The 22,135-nt window shown below is 28.7% G+C and overlaps 1 protein-coding gene across 1 annotated transcript; it reads right to left on the bottom strand.

The window, feature by feature from the left end:
* Positions 1 to 4,080: 4,080 nt before the first annotated feature.
* LOC107448546 (ubiquitin-conjugating enzyme E2Q-like protein 1) lies at positions 4,081 to 20,587 on the bottom strand. Its single transcript, XM_016063786.3, has 3 exons — positions 20,397 to 20,587; positions 12,709 to 13,638; positions 4,081 to 5,619 (listed from the first exon to the last, which is right to left on the bottom strand). The coding sequence occupies exon 2, from the start codon at positions 13,540 to 13,542 to the stop codon at positions 12,709 to 12,711; it is 834 nt and encodes a 277-aa protein (XP_015919272.1). The 5' UTR covers positions 13,543 to 13,638; positions 20,397 to 20,587; the 3' UTR covers positions 4,081 to 5,619.
* Between the last annotated feature and the right edge of the window lie 1,548 nt (positions 20,588 to 22,135).

Genomic DNA, 22,135 nt, shown 5'->3' with positions numbered 1-22,135 from the left:
AATTTGCGTTTTAAATTCATCAATTTTTTATTTAAAGGGACGCAAAGGTTTCACTTGAAAATTGTAAATTATGCAATAAAAAGAGTCTTTAATTATGTTTGTTACAAGAAAGATTGTTTTTATTAGTAGTAGATATTTGTAATATCTAAATGCAGAACTACAAGCGAAATAGAAATTTTATATTCTAGCTTGGAAATTGATTAAATGATTCTTTGAAAAAATTTTTCATTAAATTGATGAAATGATCCTTCAAAAGATTTTTTCGTAAAATTTGAAATTTGACTGTGTAAAGAAAATTTCGTGAACTAATTACATTATTGTAAGTAGAAATATTTAAAAAACTTAAAAAAATTTATTTACCCAATTAATTACTCATTACCCATTAACCACTCACTATACTTAGTGCAAACTAAAGAATTTTTTTTTTTTTTACTTCGTTAGAGTAATGATTCATGTTGAACAATTTGAATAATTTTTGCATTCCTGATTGTGCTACATACGGATTGTGCGAAGAAAACTAGAAATTTAGAAGTTTTACTCTTGACATACAAAACACATAAAACTAAGAAAGTTATGTTAAAGTCTAGTGATGACTTTTTTAAAAAATCCTAAAATTGTCATAAAGTTTTTTTTTTCATGTAAATTACTTGAAGAAATTTGTTTTCCACTTGTTTTGATAAATTTTGTAAGAGGCAATTTTTAGGAATCTATGAAAGTAGCGCAAAATTGACCAACTTATTTAAAGGTAAACAACATTTACTAATAATTAACATTTTCTTTTATAATTTACTACAAAAAAAACATTTCATTCATATAATGAATATATTATTGTATAAAATATGTTAAAAATGTGCTATATTTCATAGGACTTTTTAAAACGAAACATCAACAAGTAAAGAATAATTTAGGTATTTTTCTACTTTGTTTTATTTCAAGAAAACCATTAATAGTTTACAAATATTTAAAAAAAAATGTGTGCAAAAAAAATTTCATGGAGTTTTTGTTTTAAATAGTAGCAATATTTAGCTTAGCTACCTTTTATTGGGCAATCAGAAATAAAAACTAATAGATTTTAGTAATTTATCTAGATTTAGTAATATTTACAAATAAAAGATAACAAAACTTCATTTGGAAAGCTACATTACCTAACTCATTTTTTAATATACTCACCATATCTTGCGAGGTACATATAATATATGTCATCACTTTTGTATGCCATGTTCAATATGCCACAGTGTTTAATTTAGATCTCTACTGTTCTGCCCCCAAAGCTTGACCCAGGATGTCATGCCGCTTAGTCTTCATTGTATGGAACTCTTTTTCACCAAAAACTGTTATTAAATTCAGGAATAAAAGAAAATCACTTTGAGGTAAACTCAGGCCTCAATTTTTTAAAATTCAGGTTTGTCTTCTGTTTTTGCTTTCAACTCCGTTGGTACTAATAGTAGGCCATCACTCATTGTGAATGAGTTAAAAACGAATCTGAAGACAAAATTAAGTAATTCTAAAGTGACACCAAGTGATTTTTACTCATTTCCAAAACTTTACCTTACCAATTAAAAATTTTCAATCGGTCAATAGGGTCAAATATTTCTTCTGCGAGAGATGAGTAAGGGATGATTTGGTAGCTGTTTTCGCCAAGGAAGTATCAAAACTCCCTTGAAAGAAAGACATTTTTTTTAGAATTCGAACACAAAAAAATTATCTACTTTTTTATAATTGAAAATTTAATTACACAAATATTGAGTGAAAAATTGTAATCTTAGAAGGATCTCATCATTTATAAAATGTGAGCCCCCCTGGTTCTGAGGTCCCTGTGTGGGGAGTTTCTAAATATCTTTTAAGAAACTTTACTACAAACTTTTTAGTCTGCCTATGATACTGGTATGCCTATTATGTATCTACTTATATTAATAAAAAATATTTACAGAAAAATAGGTGTGGACAAAGCTGAGAAATTCCCTGGCTTAGGGTGGATGGAATTTCTTTTATTTATTAGAGCATCTAAAGTCATCATACTTATTTTTTATAGATGTTATTATAAAGTGTAAAATAAATTGCAGAATTAAGAGCCATACAATTGAAGAACACAGAAATCATAAGTTAATTATTTTATCATTATGACCCATCAATACCTTAAATCATTACCTTACGTCATCCTAATTAAAAACCATAAACAGTCATGTTTATGGTTTTTAACAGTTATGTTTAAACTGTTAAAAACCATAAACAGTCAGGAAATCATAATGCATGTGAGGGTTTTATAGTAGTATATATTTAAAACCTTAAATTATAAATAATTATTAACAAATGTATGATAAGAATTAGTCAACAATAAAGTAGAAAATATAGTTTTGGGCAAAATTTCACTTTATATTCATATTTTTGTTGCTTTATTTTAGAATTCATCTTTTCTATGAATATTTATCAATTAAATAAAAAACTATGTCTATGAATATTTATAATGACTCAATTAAATAAAAAAAAACTATCATCCAATTTTTATTTTATTTTTCATGTTATTGAAATTTAATTTTTTCTCTTTTGTTGTTATAATTTGTAATGATTTTTCTTTAAAATTTAAAAAGTTTTACAAATGCATAAAATTCAAATTTTAACAATGATAATTTTTCAAGCAAAATTATCCAAAGAAAAAAATTTAATTAAAAGAAAAATTATATTATCATTATAAAACAGAGTAGAATTAACATATAATTGTCTATATTTAAAGTATATATAAAACAGTTTTTTTTTCTCTTTTCAAGACGTTTTCTTTTCAAACGTTTAATTTCCTAAGCAAAGTTGTAGTATTTAATGTTTGCACTGTGCTATTTAAAATATAAATAATGATCATACCCTTTCATTAATATAAAATATTTATGCCAATTCATTCATACTTATTTATTTATGCTTCTAAGAGTTTTCTTATCTTTACTGATAAAAAAAATATCTGGTAAGGAAACGTTTGAAAGATGCGTGCTTCTTTATTAACAATTTTTTTTTTCTTTTTAGAAGAACAGTCAATTTTTTTTTTCAATGGAATCATTTCTTCTGTTGATCAAAATTAACATAAAACAATTTTTTTAACGTTAATAGACAATTTTTTTAAACACTTTTTTAACGTTAATAAACAATTTTTCAACGTTAATAAACAATTTTTTAACGTTAATAAAAATTAATTTTAACGAAAAAAAATTTTTTTCGTTTAGTTGACACAAAGTTAATCCTCAGAAGTAAAATTTTGAACTTAAACTTGTAAATATGTATTCTTTAATATAAATAAAGAATCACACAAAATTAAAAAATAATACATTTACCTTTCCCCTCATAGTTTGTTTGGTAACCACTCTGGTAAGACCAACTAGCAAAAGAGCATGTTGTCTGTTAATGAAAAAGGGAATTTGGGAGATTCCATCTAAATTATGTTAAGGATGTGGTAAAATGATCCTATCATCAAAGTGATTCAAATCTGTTGAATCAGTTTATATAAGTGGTTGAAATTACAGACCGATTCTTATCACAGAATCGAAATTTGAGCTGATTCAAATCAGTGCTTCAACTTAGTCAATTCAAGCAATTTATATATTAAGTCAGCAATATGCAGGTAAACATTAATACTGATCTATTGCTTTTAAAAAATTATAATTCAAATTTGGCTTTCTCTTTGATTTCTGTTCAGTTGTCAAGAAATCTACAGCTTTAGCAAAGTTATTAATTTTAAAAAAAAATATTCAAAGATTAACAGCAGCCAGAACTAATTATGATTCAGATAAAATACAATGATTTGAATCAGTAAATGAACCAAGAGATAAGATTTAAGCAATCTAAATAGAGTAATTTGAATCAAATAATTATACTAAGTCATATAAATCAAATGATCTGTATTGAAAGATCCGATTAAAATGATCTAAATGCTGAAATCATTGATTCAAATCAATTTCAAGATGATGAACCATTACCTAACTCTAGTTGTGTTGCCACAAGGACTGAGAAAGAGTTAATTTATGAAACTTAAAAAAATCTTAATTTTTTACGTAAAAAGATATAACATTTGAAAATTAAATAAATACCAGTTCTCAATTTTTATAACATGAACCAATTTATTTACATACAAAAAATATTAATGAAAATATGTGGAAAAAAGAAAATAATTCAAATACAAATGTGATAAATAATGATTATAAAAAATTCACGAAATGATAATTTAATAAAGAAACTTTGTCTTATTAATAGTGACTTTTTACAAAATCAATATTTTTAATAAATCTTTCGATTTTTTAAAAATAAGAAGACGGTTAAAAAAATTACTTCTAAATTTTTAAAATGTAAAGGAAGACTTGGTAAAATTATTAAAATCTTAAAAAACATTTTTTGGCAAGAAAGTTCTATATATGTAAATATCAACGCAACAAAATATTTTATGAAGCAAAATAACCTTGGTAACTTTGGCAAAATAACCTTGGCATTTTATAAGTTATTGAGTGTTTATAAAAAATGGACATTCATTATCACTTTTCACAACATTAATGTTAATGGGTTTAACAGTTTACAATAAATAACTCTACTTATTTGTATAACTACTTAACGTAACTTAAATTTCCTTACCAAAGTAAATAAACGATAATTATTTTATGAAATAGTTAATTGATATAAATTTCTTGTTAAAAGAAAAAAACAAGCGAGTGTGTATAATATTTGGGATTTGAATAGTTAAATCTACTTAGTTTAGGGTAAAAATTATATATTTCAAACATTTATTTTGATCACTCTCAAATATTCATCAAAGACAAAAATTTTAAATACTGTTATCAATACTTACTAGCTATGTAGCTGTGCAAGGAAACATGGAACGAAGGTTTTTGTGATTAAGAATATTTGAGATTAACTAAACAAAACAAAATTGTAAGAAAATATGGGTAAATACATTGGAAATTGGATCGTTGGAAATTGGATCGGAAATTGGATTGCAATTGGATCGTTCATTAAAATCTTTACAAATTTTGGCATTTTACAAGCTATTGAGTATCTATGAGAAATGTACATTCAATATCACTTATCAAAATAAGCATTAATTCTGATGAATTCACCAGTTTTATATAAATACATCTACTTAATTTTACTAATTGATGTAACTTCATAAAAAAAATAATAATAACCAAACGCATAATAATATTCTGAATTCATTCAGTTATTCTTACTTTAGAGCAAAAATAATATATGCTATGTTTTAAAAATTAATTCTTTTTTCACTCTCAAATATTTATCATCAATGATAATAAATATAAAATACTGTTATCAATACTAGCTATGTAACTGTGCATGGAAAAATATTTTTGTGATTAAGGATTTTCGACATAATTGTAACAAAACAAAATTGTTAGGAAATATTGATAATACATCGAATTGTTAATTAAAATCTTTACAAATTTTGGCAATTCACAAGTTATTGAGTATTTATAAGAAATGGACATTCATTATCACTTATCATAACAAGTATTAACACTGATGAGTTCAACAATTTACAATAAATACATCTACTTTATAGATAAACAACTTTCGAACGATGTCTCTTAGATGTTTTCTTAAAAATAATGAACAAGGAATCGGATGATGAGTGACCTGAAAAAACAATTAAAATATTCAACTTATAATAACATAATTATTTATGTTGCTCCGTGACATATTCAATAAAAGGTGATTAGGGTGCTCTGGTTTAATTTTATTGAAACCTTGTTTTGTACAAATACACCATAATTACAAAACTCAGAAAGAAGAAATATTTGTTACGTTCATCAATAGGTGCTTTTAATCAGAGGTAAAAAGAAGACATTTTAAATTGAAAAGCATACAGGATGTCCGAAAAATACACACTGGACCACATGCAAAATATTTTCAAAAGATGCATTACCAAACTCCCTTACCGTTTCCTCATCAAAATCTTTAAATATAAATCCTCTTATATCTTCGATATATATCCTCTTATATAAATCCTCTATATATAAATATATATATAATCCTCTTATATTAATATAAATCCTATATAGCAGATTTGGATTCTCTCACTCCCTTATCCTTGGATTTGCCCCAGGCTTTGGGGTTGGGCAGGATTCGAGTTTGATATCCCTAGATAGGGTTTTTTTTTGTTTTCAAAATATCAAGTTTCACAGATTGATCACAAGACACGGTTCCCATTAGATTGCCAAAGTCGTTAGCTGGCGGGAAAAAAGCTTTTTCGTTCCTCAATGAAATCGATACCTCACAAAAAGAAATTAAAGGAAATTCATCCCACCACAAAATTTGCAAGCTGCAAATCATTTGTGATTGTCCCCTTTTACATTGTGGACTCTGCAGGATGGGGGCTCGGATTTCGAGAGGACCATCCGTAGGGTCAACAGAGGGAGGGGGGGGAGATAAAGATTGATAAATTTATGAGAAATTAGAATGCATAAAGCTATCTCAACAATTAGTTCTTGGGGAAAATAACATTTCTTTCATTTTGTTTTTGTGGGATATCTATTTCATTGAGGAACGAAAAAGCTGCTTGCGTGGCCACTTTGATCAGCCTGCAAAGGGGTCGAGGATGCTTGTTATCGGTCTTCATTAAAGTGTCCTACCGTGAAGTATTCGACTTCGTGTACATGTCGTCGAGCTATTAAAACAGGGAAATCTTTCGGATTATTTTTTGGGATGCTTCCCAGACCGTCGCCTATAGCCCATTGTGCAGCTCTAGTGCAACAAAAATAAAGTACTATTCGAAACATCAAACATTTTTATTTATTTATTAGATCTGATAAGTATTTCTTGATACATTTCCATTTGAAACAAATTGTATTTTTTTCCAGATAATTGAAATCTGCTATAAAAAATGTGAGTTTTCATTTAAGGTTTTGAGGAAAATGAATATCAACGCATAAAAGGTATAAATATATTAACTTAGCATTTCGGGTTTTTTGTGTGAAAAAAATATTTTTTTTCTATTCAAAGAATGAGTTTTAATCAGTCTTCCATTCTGTTCCATGACTTTTTGCCATCATTCATAATTTCATGATGACGCGCTGTTTCTTATCAGAAAAAAAAACTAAACCAAGTACGGTTTGAGGACATCATTATTGCTCAAATTTTTACAATTTAAAAAGTTTTGTAAACTTTGAAATAATGATAATCCAAAGGTCGAGGCTATATGAAAAATCTGGCATCACTTGCCAATCAAGCCCCTCGTAAGTGTTGTTAAAGATGTGTAATGAAATGTGATTTTTTTTTTTTATCATATACAAAAAAAATAGAAAAATTCATTTTAAAATAAATTCTGACACAGAAAATTTTAATGCTCACAGAATAAAAATATTAAAAAGAAATTGAATACATGTATTTCAATAAGTAATATAAAACTAAATTTAATATTTTAATTGAAGAAAGTTTCTAGGGTGTAAATAAAAATTAAAACAAAACCGTTATCAAACAAAACAATATTCAACATTTATTTGATAATATATTTCAGTTATTATTTCTATTTATTGAATTATTAAAAGTTTTATTAATGTTATATAGTAAACGTTTTCTTTTTCTTCCTAAAAAGTGAAATAAACAACAAAAAATTTAAAATTACAAACATGAAAAATCGTGCTTTGCTCCTTTCTCCGATATTCTGCTTTTACAATAACATTGTATTACGTCATTAGGATTCTAAACACCTCGTGCGAATTACGATGAAATGTGCATAAATAAATTGCTTCAAAAAGTGATTACTTAAATGCGCGATTAGAAACTCGCATGTCGTAATAACATCGTACTTAAAATTAAGGGATCGCCAAAATCACGTGGAAAAGCATAGAAATAATTGCATAAAAGATTCATTTAAATTTACGATGAAATCAGTACGAATAAAGTGGGTCAAAAAATAATTATTTAAATGAGCGATTTAAAATTTGAAAGTCGTAATAAAATTTCAGAAATTTTAAAAGCACATGGGAATACCTAGCAATAACTGCCGAAAAAATGGTTAAAAAATAACTTGAATTTACGATGAAATCGGCACAAATAAAATGCGTCAAAAAGTGATTACTTAAACGCGTGATTTCAAACTCGAATGTCGTATAATAATGTAGTTTTAAAAATAACAAGATTTTCAAGACTGCCGAAAAATAACTTGGAATTTATGATGAAATCTGTACAAATAAAGCACACCAAAAAGTGATTGATCAATTGCGCGATTCATAATTCACGAGTCGGAATTAAATGTATCGGGATTTTAAAAACCACATGAAAATTAGTAGTTATAACTGAAAAAAAAAAGTTTGAAACGTCACTTGGATTTATGATGGGATCGGAAAAATAAAAGCGAGTCAAAGAGTGATTACTGAAATTTGAAATTCGCGTATCCTAAAATCGCATTAAAACTATTGGATTTTTAAAACCATGCGAAAATCTGTAGTAATAAAAGCTGAAAAAGTGTTCGAGAAAAAGCATAGATTTGAATAAAAATCCGTGGAAATTGAGCTCGTGAAAAAGTGATGACTCAAATGTGCGATTAAAAATTTTCGACATTTTTTTTTTTTTTTTTCGAAAAGAATAATAATTTTTCCTAACGTTCAGAAGCTCTCGCCGCTCGTCAACAGCCTGCAGGCTGCTCCCCTACTTTATAGTTTAAAATCCAAAAGTAATACTTCGTAACCTACGCTTTTGAATCGATGCTGTCTCCAAAAATCAATAAAACATATTGAATTTTGCAAGCTTAGGAGAATAAAATCCGTCCCGATTTTACTGATGAAATGATTTAAAAGTATATCGAATGATTAATTGAAATTTTGAAATGTTATTTATTTTATTTTATCATTTGCAATGTAAAGTGCTAAACAAAAACAAAAATTTAAGAAAAAAAGAAAAAGTATCAAATTTAATTACTTTTTATCCAATGAGTGAAATTTTACATACTGAGGCCAATCGTAATTGTTCAAATGTTTAATCTAATGTATGCTAATTAATAACAAGTACAAAATATCGAGGGGGGGGGGAGATTTGCCTAAGTGAATGAAAACTTCTTGCACACAAGTATGAAACTCTTTCCTCAAACGATAGTTCTTTGCAAAAAAATAATTTAAATTACTTTTTTTTTTTTTTTGTTCAATAATGTCCAAAAATTTTGTAAATGCAAATGTATTCAAATTTTTACGACATTTTGAACTATATATTTTAAATGACAAAATTTTTATCGTTTAGAAATCCACAGTTTAGATAGCTATAGAACATTTAACGAGGACTGATACTGCTCACCCTGGGTCCCCACGCAAGCTGATCAAAGTAGCCACCCCGCCGCTAACTGACCGCAAAGAGTGATGCTTGAATTGTAGGGGGCTGGGCCCATGTCCAAGTGTTCGTGGGTTCGAACCCAACCGGCCGAAGACTCCCCGTGTAGTAAAGTGACTGATGCACGTTAAATCTGTCGAGTCGCAACAGTCCTCCATGTTCTCATAACAAATCAATACCTCTGGGGGTACTGGATTGGAGATCGATCGATCGCTGATTCAGGTCAAAATTACGATCTGTGGATGAATGAATGGTCCGCCCTATAAACGGGTGCGACGTATGGTGTGGCAGAATTCGGATTCTTGGCCTTGGATGGCGCCACTGAAAAACAAGAAACGCACACTCTGCCTTGAATTTGCTCGGTTTCACCAAGCTGTCTTGCCCGTGTAGCAAGTGGCATTAGAAACAACAACAGTGTTTTACTGGGGATCGTGTCTTTATGATCAATGCTCTACGGGACATTCATAGTAGCGCGACAGGCATTGGGCAAAAAGCTGTGAAGCTGACAATTCCAAACATTTTGGATCATCATTAAACAAAACGATAAAAAAAATTTAAATAATTTATAAAAAATTTTCTTTTCATACAAATCTTTGATGAATGGTCCCGCAGCGAACTGATCGTTAAGATACGGTTGCCAGCAGATTACCGAAGTCAAGCATCACTGGCTGCGGTCAGTGTGAGGGTGAGTGACCCCTTGGATTAATCTGCGTAGGGACCGAGGGTGTGCGGTATACGTCCTCGTTAAACTGTTCTACCGTGAAGTGCTCGACTTCGCGTGCAGGTCGTTGGACTATCGAAGCGGGGGTGCCATCCCTTCTGCAGAGGATCAAAATTGCGATGGGATGTTTTCGGATCATCCTCGGGGATGCTTCCCAGACAGTCGCCAATAGACCATTGTGCAGCTCTAGTGCGACGTAAATGAGCAACTACTACTTTGATTAAGGAATTTTTGAATTGTGTGCACAGAATTTCAGATATAAGGCGCAATACGTAAAAATTTAAATAAACATTATAGTCTGTCTATGTAAAGAACTCCCGTGACCTCGCCGTTCTGTCATACGCTGTAAAACGTGGGGGTAACGGGTTCAAATTCCATAGTAACCACGGCTGTATCTTTGTGTTATCCTTCTCTAACTTGCGTTATCTGTTCTTGAACTGGAGTAGGGTTTAGACGCCATACTTTGAAATGAGAACACGAACTTGCATATGTATGGGTAGCAATAAATAGCAGTAGTACTTTATTTATGTCACACGAGGGCTGCACAACGTGCTATAGGTGATGGTCAGGGAAACATTCCTGAGGATGATACTCGAACACATGACATCATAATTTTGATCATCTGCAGAGGGAATGGCTCTCCCACTTTAGTAGACCGGAGGCATGCGTGCGAAGTTGAGCACTTTATGGTAGATAGGTACTTTATTTACGTCGCACTAGAGCAATCCAATTAGTATTTGTAGTTGTAGTTCATTTGCGTTGCACTAGAACTGCACAATGGGCTATTGGCGACAGTCTAAGAAATCCCTGAGGATGATTCGAAGACATGCCATAGCAATTTTGATCCTCTGCAGAAGGGATGGCTTCCTGCTTTGGTAGCTTAACGACCAGCGCAAAGTCAAGCACTTTACGGTAGAGCAGTTAAACGAGGACCGATACCGCGCACCCGCAGTCCCTACGCAGGCTGATCAAAGCTTACTAACCGCAGCCAGGGATGCTTGACTTCGGTGTTCTACTGGGAACCGTATCTTTACGATCAGTCCACTGCGGAACTCCGTGTCAACAAACTGTCAACTGTGGAAAAACAAAAAATAAATAAAAAATAGCCTGTAAGACTTTAACGTATATTTCTTTTTTTTTTAAAATAAAATTAATAATATACTTCAAATTTATGAAGAAATAAAAACATGTTATTCTACGACAGCGGACACGAAAAGCTATTTCGTTGGTGTTTAACCAGTTTTCATTAGAAACATTCGGAGGCAAGATACTTTTAAAAATATCCGCATATAATTGGAATGATCGAAATTATTTCAACATTTTATTTTCATTCAACAGATTGGAGAAAGAAAGGTAAGAAAACACACTATCATAATTAGCAGCATCTGCCTCGGCAATTCTTAAGACTTAAATATTGGGTTATGAAACCTACTACAAGAAATATGAAATTGAAATCGTTTTCTGAGTAGATAATTGAAATGTATTTCTTTAATCTGTGTTTGTAGTATTGAGTAACTTAAGAAATTATACGGTAAGTTTTTTTTCTTCTCCATAAAACATTCTCAAAATACAGCTTGTTACACCAAAAATCATGCTTTTTATAGTTTATATCTGTCGTCCAGATCTCGATTACCTACTAATTTACTTAAATTTTGTTTCTTTTTGTGCCATTATATGTAATTATATGCCATTATATGTCTTAGCATTTTTGAAAATAACCTTTATATATATCTAGATTTATATTCTCTCTTCGTCATCTTATTTCAAAACGACAAAAGCTACTTTTCAGTGGGTATATTTAACAAGTTTTCCAAGAACTCTCAATTTATTTATATGAAACAAAGACATCTTTCTGTTAATTTTTATTTTCTAGATTCATGGAAATATTTACTACCCACTGTTACTAGTGAATTCATCATCATCAATTACTTCTATTTTCAGGATTCGGGAAAAATATTGTTTGCCATTTTACCCCACTGTTACTATTGTTACCAATTACTTCGTATTGTTCGTCATAAGAATATTGGCCTTTTTTCTTTAAAAATGTAATGAAAAAATAATAAAAAATATGTAAAAGTAAAAACATTAATAGAATTTAAGAGGAAAGCACCTATTAAAAATACAGCAGCATTAAAATATGATTATATAAAAGAAAAACTTAAAATCATATAAGTAACCTCAAAATGAACTTCATATTCAATTCAACGCTTCATAAGCAGGGTTAGGGTGTAGATGATAATAGCATACATTTTTTTTTGTTGCATTCTTTGAATTTCTTCCTTTATAGGGCTTTATTTAGTGTCTTTTTTTCCCTTCTTTTATATTCTTTTAATAATTTTCATAAATTTGGAATGATATTTGTGATTTTAAGCGCATTTCAGTAAAAATTCGAGAATATTCCCAAAATTTCATGTTAAATTCCCTGTATGTCTGGATTTAATTCCCAACATTCTCAGTCTTTGTGCATTTCTAGTTCGTAACAAATGAATTTCGGATATAGAAATTCACCTAACCATAATAATGGGGGAGTCACCCTACCGTACTTTTAATTGCCACAACGACTTAACTAAAAGAATTGAAAATTGCAAAAAATTTCAAATAGTTTTCAAAATTCTTAGATTTTTTGAGATCTCTAGTTCTAGTAGATATATTGAAAGTTCTGAAATTGAATAATAGAAACTTACCTAACCATCTGCCAAAGGTGGAGTAACCCATCCATACTTGTCATGGGTTTTGACCAAACTTCTGAAAGATGCCTCTGCGGACTTTTTACTGAATTCTTTTCCATTTTTGCACTTTCGAGCTATCCGACCTTGACCTTTAACCAAACTGGCAGCAAACTGCATCACGACTGCTTCTATTGTATAAGCACTTGCCCATCCTCTTGGAGTTAAAAGTTCCATACATATAGCTCCACCTTCCATCACAAAACCTTTTTCAACATGAGGAGAGATAACTCGCATAAATGGTGGTGAGAATGGGAAATTATCTGGGAAGACCATATTTAACAATACATGCTCAATCTCTGCTTCTTGCATATCGTGATAAAAATCAGACTCAGGATCAATCTGAAACAATTTCACATTCCATTCATAAAGGTTATCGTCAACAAGTTCTACGACAAAAGGCGGTTTCTCTAAATTTCTAGAGAATTTAGTGATTTCTTGATATTCTTTCATCAAGCGTCGCGTTCTCACTGTTTGAGCATGCTTCAAAGATGGACCTTCTGCTCCTGCTTTCGAGCATTTGAAACGAATTGGGGAAGAAACTTTGTCGGGTTCTGTTCCACATGCTCCATTGGATGACGGTTTTTGGCTGTCTTCAGGACTTACTTTGTTTGTATCTCGCTTTGATAATCGTGGGCTCGGACCAAAGAAGCGTGAATGGTTGTGGTGAGTTGGCGAATCTACTATACCATTCTTATTACTAGTGTTATTTTTTCGACGCCAACCTCCAGTCCTATCTCCTGATTTATGACGTTCGGAAGGCTTAAAAAATTTTCTTAAAGCTGATGCCATTCTTTATTGATTAATAATACTGATTACAACATTTCAGATAAAAATCACCAGTGGTCAAAATATATTTTTTTCTGGCATTTTGTTCTCTTGTTCCACCTACAAGAAGGAGAAAAAAGGTTTTATACTCCCAAATTTATGAAATAGTTTTAAGAATCATAAGGGTTTTTTAATTATACTGTTAATGTATACACTGATATGTATACATTAACAGTATAATTATATACTGATATGTAATGTATTAATGTATATTAATGTATAATATTTAGTATGAAAACCGTTCTTAATTTTACATTTTTAGAACTTTTATTAAAAATAAAGACGAGATAATTTAAGCAAGGGAAAACTTTTTTCTATTCCAACATAGAATTGAATTTGTAATTTACAGATATGTCTAGATATATGGGTGATTCTCACGAAACATGACAATTCGGACCAAAACATTTATTCAAATTTAAAGTCTTCAAAATAATCTAACATTTTTTTTTGTATGCTTCTTTAGCTACACTTATTAATATCTTATAGACAGCAGTGTAGTTTATTGACATTTGCTCGAGAAAAAAATAAAATAGAAATTGACTAAATCTTGAATGCCAGGAAAATGACATATTACCTTAGAATTTTGAAATATAGTCATTTTAAGTTAATAGTAAGCAACTCAACTTAAGCCTTTATGTTAGATGGACCATAAATTGCTTAAATTAATTCTTTTTATCCACTGTAGAAAGAAACAAAAAAAATTTTGTGGCTGATATATACAGAATAAAATTGTGTAAAATAATCAATCATTAAATAAATAAATATTTTTGATTACATCCAAGAAGCATATTACAATCATACATAAACTTGGTATTAGGTTAATATTTGCTTTCCCTCTTTACAGTATTAGCAGTTAAAAAGAATTTCTGGTAACACTTCAATGTCCTGGCATTCATAAGCCAGGGAAAATGACAGCCAAGATAATGACAAATTCGCCATTTTATTGCATATAACTTTAATTTAATATTTTGGCCGAAGACGTTTATATTCTGCAGAAAACAACAGTAATTCTTAAAATAATTCAGATAAATCTATGTAGTTTTTGTTATTAATGATTTCAAGAAGCCAGGAAAATGACAGCATAAAAACCTACTCACCTTGAAAAAATTTTTGAAATAGATTTTGAGCCAGAAAATTGGTTCTTTATTCATGCAACAAGACATGTTCAGATAGAAGGGTATCTAATCAATCTATTAACATAAGATATTGATTCCTGGCTCTATCTATTTTGGTTATAAATCACTAAATAAAAGTAGCCAGGAAAATGNCAAATGAAGAGAAGAAAATAACGCTCTCGAAATTCTGAAATCTATTTCATTGTAGGAGACCCTTGTAGCTTGAACCTGAAATTAAACGCCTTCCTTAATTGTGATGCTTCAAACTTCACTAACGATTTTATTTTTTTAGTTCTCTGCAATAATGATTCGCAATTTTCCCAATATGTATACTTTTTTCTCTTCGTTCAAATTTTTTTTTAAAAAAATATAATGTATATGAAGGTCGTTCCTTAGAGAACAACGTTTTGCTCACCATAAATAGAACATGCATAAGATTCTACTTCTAAGCCTGGGTGTTTTGAATAAATCCAAAAGAGATTTCTGCTTCTCCTAAAATGTAGAATTAGTTTAAATATACATAAAAAAAATTCTAAAGACAAACTTTAAACAGTCAAATGAATTTATTAGTATAAAACTAATATTTCTGTTCATTTTAACCGAAACTCTCATTTATTCCTTGTGGTATTTTTCCATATACTTGTGGTGTTTTTAGGAATGCTGGTGCACACTTCAATACAGAAAATAAAAATTTTAACCCCTCGTTTTTATAAAGTAGTGTGAGAGTAACGATCCATAAAGTCATCTTTTTCCTCACTATATATATATATCATAATAAATAAATACAAAAAGGAAATAAAAATGAAGAAAATTAAGAAAAACAGTAGGTTTTATTTACTGTGCATAAAGTGCAAATAAATAGAACTCATAAAATAAGTTTAAAAGTAGAGAAAACATGGAAAAAATTACAGAACAATGAAAAAAGGGAAAAAGGAAAATGATAATACTAAAAATCCGGAAAAAAATATCCGAAAAAAAGTTTTAAAAAAATAAAATAATTAATGAAAATCCGGAAAATAAAATATACAATCATTTCATCAGCTCACGCGATTATATCCGCAAAAGAAGTGCTTTCTAATATTGTATCAATATAGCCAAAGAAAAATATATCAATACAATAGTGTGAGGAGCACTAAAAAAAAACAAATTTACAAAAAATTTACAACAAATAAAATAGAACACATTAAGTCAAAATATCACGTAAAAACAGAAAATAAAATATAAAGGAAAAACAGAATAAAATATAAAACAAAATCTATAAAGCGAATAGCGAATTCAATTGAACTTACAGTACGGGAAATTCTTCAAGAATGATTTAAAGCAATTTCGCAACATAAATTTTTATATGTTTTCCACGCATGCGCAGTGTGAAATGAGGACTTAAAATAATGATATCTTGCACAATTTTCAGCGAATTTTTTTCGAATTTTAAAATGATCATTTTGTTATTTATTAAAATTGGTCAAAAAATTTTATTTAATTTCGCTGAATATTTTTTAAGTTATTGCAAAAAGAATCTAGGCAAGCAAAAAAAATTAAGATTTTTATAAAATGTCCATGCCTCCATAAATAAATTTAATCTAGGCATACGAAATTATTATTCTTTAGATTTAATCTAGGCTCCTATGCATTCATATTGATTTAAATAACATTTTTCCCATCATAAAAATGTGATTAAATATTAATCATTATTGAAACGTTTACGCAAAGATGAAATTTGAATTTTTAGTTGATATTTACTACATTTTTTTTTAAATTTCGGAAACGTTCTTTTATTTTAATTGTGCAAATTTGTGAGAACTTGCAATGTAAACATAACTTTCAATATAAACGTAATATAAACAAAACTTGCAAAATAGTTAAAATACGATTTTCTGAACTCAGTTCAGTTCGTCAGACATCGCCTCCCAATGAAGTGACCCAAAGTTTGAATCCCGGCGATGGCTGGATTGATCCGAATTCTGCTCCCGGCTCGCACCAACCACAGTGCTGACCTAAAATATGCCCAGTGATAGACGGATCATGGGTTAGAACCCACTAGCCGTCCAATTAACCGAGATAGGTTTTCGTGGTTTTCCTCTCCATGCAACGCAAATCTGGGTTAGTTGAATCTAAAAAGTCTGCCACTAAAGCTAGTTAGTCCGAGTGCATGATCCTGGAGCTCTCTTGCCTTCTGAGTTTGGTTCAAACTTACAAGGCTGCGGAGTAAAACATTAATTGTCCTAAACTCAGATTTGTGTCAGCTGTTTAACGCCGGTTATAAATTATAAACTGATTAAAAAAAATTCATTTTTGATTTTTTTTTTTTTTTTTTTTTTTTTTTTTTTTTTTTTTTTTTTTTTTTTTTNAATGAACTAATATTATATATATTTATATATAGTTCGTTGGTATGTACGATTCATTTTTGATTTTTTTTTTTTTAAATATGCAGCTATCATACAAAAATACTAACTAGTTAGTTAGTATTTTTGTATGATAGCTGCAGATTTTCAAAAAAAATTAAAAATGAGTTTTTTTTAATCAGTTTATAATTTATAACCGGCGTTAAGCAGCTGACCCAAACCTGAGTTTAGGACAATTAATGTTTAACTCCGTAGCCTTGTAAGTTTGAACCGAACTCAGAAGACAAGGGAACTTCAGGATCATGCACTCGGACTAACTAGCTTCAGTGGAGGACTTTTTTGATTCAACTGACCCAGATTTGCGTTGCATGGAGAGGAAAACCGCGAAAATCTATCTTAAGTTTATATATATAAGTTTAAAAGTTGAGAAAACATGGAAAAAATTACAGAACAATGAAAAACAGGTTGAGTTGAGCTGAATGTAGTGTTTAATAGCGCAAGGTCCAAAAAAGGGCACGTTGTGCCAAGCAAACGGTTTTTTCCTAACAAATTTAAGATAAAACATATTTATTTTGCCAACATACATTATATTGTTAAAATTAATACATGACTTATGACTGATAATTTAAAAATAATGAAAATAAGGAGATAAAGGACTGCTTAAGATTTCGAAGTTATTAAATTTTAAAATATTGTTTTTTTTATTATTATTTTTTTTTTTAATGAAATACGTTACAAAAATTAAGTTTTTCTTTTTTGTTTCATTTTCACCAACATCTAATATTCTCTTTTCATTAATCTTATTTTATTATTTTTATAAGGGAGCTCTATTCTAATATTTATAATTAAATAATATCGAGAATTTTCCGAATCTCGGTCTGCTCTCTTTTATAATTTCTGTTCTCCTTTTCGCCTAACTTACGTCATTTGTTTTTCGTCAGACTATCTTTTCTTTTATTCATTTGCGAAGAAATTATTTTTAATTTAAATTCTTTGCGATTTACATAATTAAATATATATTTGTTGTCAAATGTTTCCTTCGGGTTGAATTTGATAATTTAAACATATTTACGATCAGTTAAAAATTAAAAGAGTACAAATAACTTTTCAATATTTTCAATTTCCATTACACCCAATCGGTCTTTTTTTTGACCCATGTAATTTAGTTTAGGGGAAAACATCAGCTGTAATATTATAAATTTTCAGCCATGTATTCTTATATCGTAAGATGAACAGTGCGCCTTACACTGCTTAAATTTCTAATTATTTTTGGAGCAATGCAATTGCAAAGTTGCGTTCTTTCATAAATGAATATCAATCCGCTCAAATACTTTGATTTTTTTAAACTTTCATCGATAATGGACTTTAATGAAATTAGTGTAGTATAAAATATATAAGAGTGTGAATTCTAGAGTAGAGAACAAGACCAAAGCAGTAAGAGAGAACGAAGCAATCTGAAAAAAAAATAAATAAATAAAAACTTGCGTGAGTAGTTTAGGGGGTAGGCGAGCGATAATGAACATCCGCCTAATAATAATGAAGAAAAGTTATTAATTGGCGTAAAATTTAAATTCATCCTGGCCTTCACGAAGCCAAATTATGTTTTTATATCACAATCGATTGTGGCTTGGCGGCAGCGACACGAGAAAACTTAGTGAAAATTTAAGAAAATAAAAACTCAAGTAAAATATTAAAAAAATTCAAATAAAAAAAAACAAATCGAATAAAATTTTTAAAACATAAAACTAAATTAAAAAAATAATACTGAAAGTTTTGTGAAAATCTATAAAAATCTACTCTTTCGCAGCTATGAGAATGTGGCAGGAAATGTGGGATACTAACTCAACAGAGAATTTTGTACCGATAATATACATAATTTGACTATCACATATTGGTATAAAAACTAACATTTTTGAACATATGTTGGTAAAATTGTGAACATAATAAATTCAAAATTTGAGACTAAAACACTTAATTCTGTTAGGATGTTTAGAACTAATAATATAGATAGACTGCTTAGCAATCACTCAAAATTAAATATTTTATACATAAACTAACCAACTGCATCTTTAAAAGTATTTTTAACTATGAAATTTAAATTTTTATTTGGTCATTATATAATTTTTTTTAAATCTCCGCTACTCAGATTCACGTAAAAAATACTGCTATTTACATAAAAACACAATCTGCGTATAAATAACATTTTTTTTTCACCTTTTTATATATTTTTAGAATGCAAGTGGTTCCCATAAATTTTGATTTTTTTTTTTTACCTTATTATTATTATTTATATCGGTATTATTTTCAAAATGGTTGACAATTCTTAGTTTATAAAAATAAAAATTCATAAGCGTATAATTTCTGTTCAGTTTTCTAAATTTAAAATTGGATTTTTAAATATTATAGTAAAGTATAAGTATCAACAATATTTCGTTTTTTAAATAATAGAGAAAATTTTAGCGAAATACGTAAAATTTTTGTCATTAATTTTGAAAATAGGATACTAAATATTAAACTATCGTTTTATTTTCTTTAACAAATAAAATATAAGGTATGTAAAGGGGAAAATTTTGTAGAATTTCGTTTCAAATATATCATTAAAAAATACATAGTTACATCAGAATATGATGAATATTTAATGGCAAAGTTCAATTTGTAAATAAAAAAAAATACGTTGTAAAGTATGCGGAAAATATAATTTTTTTTTAAATTTTAAACTATCAACCAATTATTCCTAGATAATAAAAGCTTTAATTTTCATTATACTTTACTTCTATTTACTAATATTGTATTTTTAATGTACATTCTTTCAATATACAAATTATATATGGAACCTAATTATATTTTACCTTTACCACATATATTTTCTTTCAATTGGTAAAACGTAGAATCTTTAATTACATTTGGATACTTTAAAATTCTATAACATTTATTTACATATAGCGCTATTTCTAGATATAGAACTATTTCGACATGTAATAAAATGAAGAATTCGTATTTATATCATTTTACCTGGGAACTGTTTAATCAATGCTGTTCTCTAATTGAAATTTTAACGTATTTTATTTTATATAGCTTTCAGTTTCTTTTTCTATACAATTCTAATAACGATGTATCATTTAATATATCAACGATTATAATTGTAGTAATGGAAATGGTTTAATCATTCAGTTTAAAATCATTTTTCAATTAGAGAAAAATTGTTTTCAACTTGATTTAACCCCTTGATCAAGGAACACAGATTAAAGATAATCATCATAAATGTGTTATGAAATAATTCATAACTCATTCCTTTGTTTAGAGATAATAATATGATATGAATTAAAGAATAGAGAAATAAAGGAATTAAGGTATAACGAACCTGATGGACAAAAAAAAATATTTTTCTCAGTTCTCTTCAGATACAGGAGAGCGACCCCAAATGCAGCTTTACGGCTGAGTCGCGGTGGGAGAGAATCACGTGACCCCCTGAATCGCTACTCATTGGTCTACTATCCCTAGCGTTCTTCCCTCATACAAGCTAGCTAAAGAGTCGATATTCAAATGCTAAGTAGAGATATGAAATCAAATATACAAATAAATTCCTATCTTTCACATGATTTGCATCATTGAAGACGTTGCACATAATAATTAACGTTTTCTTTGAATTTTAAATTTGTCTTTTGTTAATTCAATGACAGCTGTTGCCTTAAAAGTTATCGATCCATATGAATTAATGCGTATATCTCATAATACACTTAGGAAAATAAATTTACATGTAGTTTTAAAAAAAAAAAATTCGAAGCAATTTTTTTTTTTAAATTTAATCAAATCCCCAGCAAATGCAATTAAATTAGTTGATATTAAAAACTATCAATTGATATAAATTAAGAAATATTTCTCATAATGTATTTATCAAAATTAAATTCGCATTAATTAAAAAATAAATAAATAAAAATCAAATGATAAAAATCGAACAGAGAAAATAATCATCGTTTGTAATAATTACCGTTTTCTTTCTATTTTAACTGAAATTTGCCATAAATTCGAAAAAATTCGAAACAATTTTTTTCTTTAAATTTAATCAAATCCCCAGCAAATGCAATTAAATTAGTTGATATTAAAAACTATCAATTGATGTAAATTAAGAAATATTTCTCATAAAATATTTTATCAAAATTAAATTTGCATTAATTAAAAAATAAATAAATAAAAATCAAATGGAATAATCGAACAGAGAAAATAATCATCGTTTGTAATAATTACCGTTTTCTTTCTATTTTAACTGAATTTATGGCAAATCTTATTAAATTAATCGGTTTTTAAAATGTACTGAGTATAATATAAATTAATAAATCTTTCTCATAATTTACTTTATAAAATAAACTTGCAATCAAAAAATAGATAAATGAAAATGAAAAAATGCGAGAAAAGAAAAAAATAATTATCTTTTGATTATCTTTCTTTCTACATTTCAACCACAGGTCCTGTGTTCGATCCTCAGGCCGGGCAAGGTTGACTCAGCCTTTCATCTCTTCAGTGGGTCAATAAATGAGTACCAAGCATGCTTGAGAACTAAACACTGGGGTTCCGCTTTCGGCTGACCACCTAAACGGGAACATCGGCTCTTGCATCCCAGAGCCATAGGTCAAGAAAACTGAGATGGGCACAGTAGGCCTTGGCCCTCTATGGGTTGTCGTGCCACTGAGTTTAGTTTAGTTAACATTTCAACGGAATCCCCCACAAATATTATTAATTTAGTTGATCTTGTAAAACATGAATTAATCAATATTTCTCATAACATCTTTAACCAAGTTAACTTGCAATGTTAAAAAAAAAACAGATGACACAAGATGACGATGATGAAAATGATGAAAAAAGAAACAATTATCATATGAAATAATTATCGTTTCTTTTTTAATTAAAACTGAATTCTTGGCATATTTTTGTAATTAGTTCATTTTAAAAAGCATCAGTTAATATAAATTAATAAATATTTCTTGAAATAAATTTATCAAAATGAAATATCTTTTATTATAATATTATTACAGTAGTTGTCTTAAGTTATAGATTCATATAAATTATTACATATATCGCATAGTATACTAAGCAAAATAAAGT

The sequence above is a fragment of the Parasteatoda tepidariorum genome, chromosome X2, assembly GCF_043381705.1.
Source record: "Parasteatoda tepidariorum isolate YZ-2023 chromosome X2, CAS_Ptep_4.0, whole genome shotgun sequence".
Lineage (NCBI taxonomy): Eukaryota > Metazoa > Arthropoda > Arachnida > Araneae > Theridiidae > Parasteatoda > Parasteatoda tepidariorum.
This window is presented reverse-complemented; position numbering and strand designations above follow the sequence as displayed.